The following is a 6,000-nucleotide window of genomic DNA, read 5'->3' as shown; positions in this document are numbered from 1 at the left end:
GTGGTGGTAGTAGTAAATAAGACACCTAACATGTGGGTCATTAAAAAAGAGTACAGCAATCGAAATGCAAACATTATTCTCATTAGATCACTCAATCAATATGAACCAGCCCTGGAATAAATGTAAATCAAGGTATTAGCTTCACTGAAGGTTGTCACCAAAAGAAGAGTCGAGAACAATATCAGAAATACAAATAATGTTCAAGATAAAGCAGTTATAACATGGATCTGAAATGCAAACTGAAAAGCTACCTTAGACTGTGATTAAATTACAACTGTTGTCCATCTCCAGAATTCCCCTATAGAGTATTTTGTTCAACATTATTTGATCTTATTCATTCTTCAAAAAGTTTTTCCACCTCCTCTTTTCATTGTGGTTCCCAAGAAAGTGAATTTTGAAATCCAGCACTCACTCTATAGTTTTACTATTTATCATACAACAGCTACTACCAAAGGCAAGTATGCTGCTTTTAATATTATAACCTTCTTCAATGAAATCTTATACAAAATGTGCACGTTGTACAATTAATAACATGAGTGTCCAGGAATGAACCACAGTCAGTCATAGTCATTTTCAGCACTTTTAAGTAGATTATTTAATTAATCTACACAATATCAGAGTAGAAGAAATTAAATACTCAATCAAAAATCTTAACTTATAGCTACAACACTAGCAAGTTTAAACTGTACCAATTTGCAAATGATACTAGTCATATACCATAATAAAAGTATAGCCTGGGCAAACTATGAACTGGACTGAAATTTTGCTATTATGAACATATCTGAGATCTGGTACCCTGAGAGTATCTACCCCTTACTTTTCCAAATTCTTTCCCCAACAGTGAGCTTTTTATCACTTGTAAAAGCTACATTTACAGATTTGTTTTCCACTTTCCCTGAGAACATGATCAGCTTCAGCTGTTTCCTTCCTCCCAAAATACAGTGCTACCCTCATTATTGGTACACTGTGTTTGGTCAGGTTACGCATAATGTATTGGGCGACTCCATTAAAATCTAACAAGTGCAGATAAACAAAGGTGAGTTTGTTTACCTGTATTTTCTTTTAAGTTATGTGTCACTGTTGAATGTAATTGTGTCTAAAATTACAGTTTTTATCTTCATAAATATAATACTGCATTTTATCTTATGTAAAAGGAGTTGTACAAAATGATATTTTGTGCCTATAAATTACAACAAGCAAAATTCAAACAGCAACATACAAATTCACAATTTACTTCACAATTTTTCCTCACATGTGACAATCTCTTTCTTTCTTTCTTTCATTCTTTCCTACCCCTACCCCCGCCCTCCCTCCTTCTTTCAGTTTCAAGCAATACATTTTACTGTTCCACATTCTTTCGAAAAACTTCCATATTAGTAAAAATACAGTTATTTACTTAGCAGATCTGTAAAGTTATTAACAATGAAAAGTCTGTCATTGGTAAAAATATTTATCTTACAGTACCAAATAACTATAATATTCGACAGATTACATGTCAAAGGCAACAATAACATTTATAATCAAAATAGAATATTACTCCTCCAAAAATGTTTCCTAAAATGTAAAATATGCATTCAAAGGTTTTCTTAGATACAATGTTTGCTGAACCTCGAATACTACTTTAAAATTAGCACAACTCCGGAGCTAAAAATGAGAGGCAAATTACTGCTGGACGGTATAATGAAGGAAATTTCATTTCCAAATCATTTCTACTGAAGAAATCTGCCAACAGCCAAAATGACAGAAACTGAAGCAAGCACCACAAACAAACTTGAACGAGCTGTGCTTCCACTCAGCTGGAACAGGTTACAAAGAAAAATTAAAATGTGTTGAAATATATTACATCATGATAAATGCATTTGAACGAGGCTTCAATCGACTTACAAACACATAGAAATTGCAACGGTCACCCTGACAACATTCAGCACACCTCCAATCCTGATACCAGATGTGAGTGCAGTATGGCATATTCTTGCTTCTAATCTTTTCACATGCTGACTTCGTTGAGCATCTCTTTGAAACATAATACTGCTTCTGTGCTCCCTGAGACCAGTAAGGAGTACCTAGAGAAAAAGCACATACAAATATCACTAATTCACCTTTATCATGCACAAAGAAGAAAAAAACACTCTGAAATTAGTTTAGCAATTTGATACCTCCTTGACAGCTACTATGCATATCTATCCAACTAGCTTGTCATATGGCATCATGAGGATGAGCAGAATATGTCATAGACATTTTATCACAGGAAAATCTGATATGAACATGGGAACTGAAGCTGAGAACTCTACATCAATAGTAATGCTGACCACTAGACTATAGACACACTCATTAGAATTAATGAAAATCAATCTTTTGCTTCTGTATGAGTCCAGTGATTGAAAAAAGTATCGTTCTGAAGTCATAAATTATCATTTGGAGGGTGGTGGAACTTAGGCTTCATGCATTTTAATACTACAAGTCAACAAATTAATAAAAAGTACAGTTTTATTTTCAAGTTTTATACTTAGAAGTGGTCGGAATGAAGGAAGACACTGAAGTAATTCAGAGGCAGGCTTCTACATTTGTTACCAGAAGGTTCGAACAACACATAAGTTTACTGAGATACTTTGGAAACTCAAATAGCAATCCCTGGAGCGAAGACAACGTTATTTTCAAGAAACACTATTTAAAAAATGTGAAGCTGACTGCAAAACAGTTCTACTGCCACCAACATATATTGTGCGTAAGTACCATGAAGATAAGATACAAGAAATTAAGGCCCATACGGAGGCATACAGGCAGTTGTTTTTCCCTTGCTCTGTTTGCAAGTGGAACAGGCAAGGAAATAACAAGTAGTGGTACAGGATACCCCCCCGCTACATATCATGTGGTGGCTTGCAGAGTAGCTGTGTAGATGCAGATATAGATATAGATGTTGATATCTCAGTTTATAATTATAACAGTCTTCTGAATTTCAGTTCTGAAAATACCAGTGCTACCTGAAGTTCCTGGAATGTATGTGCAGCTGTTGAAGCCTAGGTAGTATGAAAAAAAGCTGCCAGGTGGTACCTCATACAGCCTTTGAGAGTTAGTGGCTCAAGCAGCTTTGCATAAGGTGGTCTCATTTAGTTTTTATGCACATTCTCATGTGTTGAATGTTTTTGCGAAAATGACAATGGCGGGTGTCTGGAAACAATGTACGTACATAAATTTTAGTTTGAGCAGCAAAAACTGCTACATAAACACGATATGTAGAAGCAATCAGTTGTGGAAGACACACAAATAATTCAAAAACTGAGAAGAAAGATTTAATGATGATATGAAACAATTCTTCTGTAGATAAGGACAAACTAGACAGTGACAACTGGTGCACTGCCTTTGTGCAACACAGCATATAACAAATTGATGTGGATGGAACAGTACATATCAGTTATTTGAAAATCTAAGAAAGATAGATAGTACCAAAAATGGAATACAAATTGAAGTATTTGATAAAGGTCAAATACATGTGCAGGTGTTGAATGGACAGAAATGGAGACTCACTATTTCAAAGACGTTTAGTTTTCTCTAGATGGATCTTGTACATATTTTCTGTTAAGAACGTTCTACAAAAAGGAATATATCAAATAACAATGACAATTTGTATTTTTCCAAGAATAAAATTGTGACTGCTGCAGCTGCATCCAGAGGTAAAAATGAGCTCCCTCCTTTGGCTGTGAAGTTGTTTTTCAGGGAAAATCTTGTCTTGTTGCCGAAACTGGCAGTCCAGCTACAGCGGCCAGAGACAGTGGTCAAGTGTGTGCGAGTTGTGATTGTGTGAATGTGTGTCTGTTTTCTACTCAGAAGAAGGCCCTTCAGCCGAAAACTTAAATGTATAGCAGTCTTTCCACTGAGCTGTCTACAACTCAGTGACTCGTCTATATGGTGAGTATCAATCTAACCTTTTCATAGTATTGTTGTTATTCCATCCTGGACTTTCCTTTGTTTGTTTTTACTAGCATTCTTGAATATTCAATGCACATATAAATAGGTGCACTCTCCGTCCAGGAGATCAGTCTTTTTCTGGCTGTATGTTGGGGTCAGTAATAAAAGTGCTTTCAGTTCTAAGCTATGTACTACACTGACAACCCTGGCTTTGGCTTGAGACTTGATTGTGGTTTCAATGCGATGCTGTTTGCTGGAGATACCAGATACTCCACAATGTTTACATCTCCGGGCTCCAATTAGGCAACAAAAAAACCATCACCTGTGTCGACAGTAACCAGTACACAAGCAGTAAATTGTTCCCAAGATTTATATATTAACATGAAACAGATGAATTCCAATGCAGCAGTAACTCAACTGCACATCAAGCATTCATCAGTGTTTTCTGGAAATGCTGGTCAGGGCCTGTTGAACTGATTGAAAGAATTTCAAGAGACTCCCAGTTCATTTTCTTCAGTATCTCTGTGACACTCATCCGTGGGTCAAACAAACCTGTGACCATCTGTGCTGCCCTTCTCTGTATACATCCCATATTCCCTGTTAGTCCTATTTGGTACAAATCCAACACACATGAGCAATATTCTAGAATGGGTTGCAAGACAGATTTGTAAGCAATCTACTTCGTAGTCCAGTTGCAATTCCGCAGTATTCTACCAATAAAACCAAAGTCCACCACCTGCTTTGCCAATGACTGGGCCTATGTGATCATTCCATTTCATATACCTACAAAATGTTATACTCATATATTTGTAAGACTTAGCCAATTCCAACTATGACTCATTCATGTTATAGTCCTATGATATTACAATTTTTTGTTTTGGGAAGTGCACAGTTTTACATTCTGAACATTTAAAGCACGCTGTCAATCTCTACACCACTCTGAAATACTGTCAAGATCCGACTGAACATTTACGCAACTTTGCTCAGACTGAACTTCATTACAGATAAATGCATCATTTACAAAAAGTCTGAGGTTACTATTAATATTGTCTACATGGTCATTAATATAAAACATGAACAGCATAGGTCCCAACAAACTTCCCTTGGGCACCACTTCTAAAACTGACAATGACTATCCATCCAAGATAACATGCTTTCCTACCAAAAAATCATCAATCCATTCATAAATTTCACGTAATACCCCATACGATCAAACTAGACAATAAGCTCAAGTGTGATACTGAGTCAAATGTTTTTCAGAGACGAAGAAATACTGCATCTACGTAACTGCCTCGATTAAAATCTTTCAGAACATCATGAGATAAGTGTGAAGAGTGGGTTTTCACATGATCAATGTTTTTGGAATCCATGCTGGCTGGCATAAAGAAGGTCATTGTGTTCGAGATACCTCATTGTGTTTGAGCTCAGAATATGTTATAAGATTCTACACCAAACTGATGTCCAGGATGTGGGACAGCAGTTTTGTGGATCACTTCTATCACCCTTCTTGTAGATGGGTGTGACCTGTGCTTCCTTCCAACTACTGGGCTCGGTTTTTTGTTTATGGGATTTATGACAGACTACAGTCAAAAGAGTAGCTAACTCAGATGCAAATTCGATGTAGAATCTAATAGGGATCCACTGGATCCTGGAGCTTAATTCAGTTTTAACAATTTTGATTGCTTTTTAACACCACTGACACTAGCACTTATTGCACTCATCTTTTCAGTGGTATAGGGATTAATATGTGGCCATTCGCCTGAGTTTTCTTTTGGAAAGAAACATTTGCTACCTTCAGTTTCAGTTCCTGTCTCATTTGCTAGGGACTGCACACTAAATTTGGTGCAACTTACAGCCTTTACATATGATCAGAATTCCTTTGGGTTTTGTGAAAGCTAATTTGAGAATATTCTGCTACAGTAGTCACTGGAGGCTTCATGCATTGCTTTCTTGACAGTAAAATGCCTTTCATTCAACATATATATATATATATATATATATATATATATATATATATATATATATATATATATATATATATATATATATATATATATATATATCTCTCTCTCTCTCTCTCTCTCTTTACATCTA

The 6,000-nt window shown here is 35.9% G+C and overlaps 1 protein-coding gene across 1 annotated transcript in view; it reads right to left on the bottom strand.

The window, feature by feature from the left end:
* Positions 1 to 299: 299 nt before the first annotated feature.
* The window catches only part of LOC126474114 (uncharacterized), a 30,095-nt gene continuing 24,394 nt past the window's right edge, over positions 300 to 6,000 (bottom strand). The window contains exons 3-4 of the mRNA XM_050101543.1: positions 1,885 to 2,063; positions 300 to 1,796 (exon numbers count right to left, since the gene is read on the bottom strand). Of these exons, the coding sequence (XP_049957500.1) occupies positions 1,710 to 1,796; positions 1,885 to 2,063 (266 nt within the window). The 3' untranslated portion in view covers positions 300 to 1,709. The remainder of the gene's footprint in view (positions 1,797 to 1,884; positions 2,064 to 6,000) is intronic.

This window comes from Schistocerca serialis, chromosome 1, assembly GCF_023864345.2.
Source record: "Schistocerca serialis cubense isolate TAMUIC-IGC-003099 chromosome 1, iqSchSeri2.2, whole genome shotgun sequence".
Taxonomy (NCBI): Eukaryota; Metazoa; Arthropoda; class Insecta; order Orthoptera; family Acrididae; genus Schistocerca; species Schistocerca serialis.
Note: the sequence above shows the minus strand (reverse complement) of the source record. Positions and strands in the feature narration are given on the sequence as shown.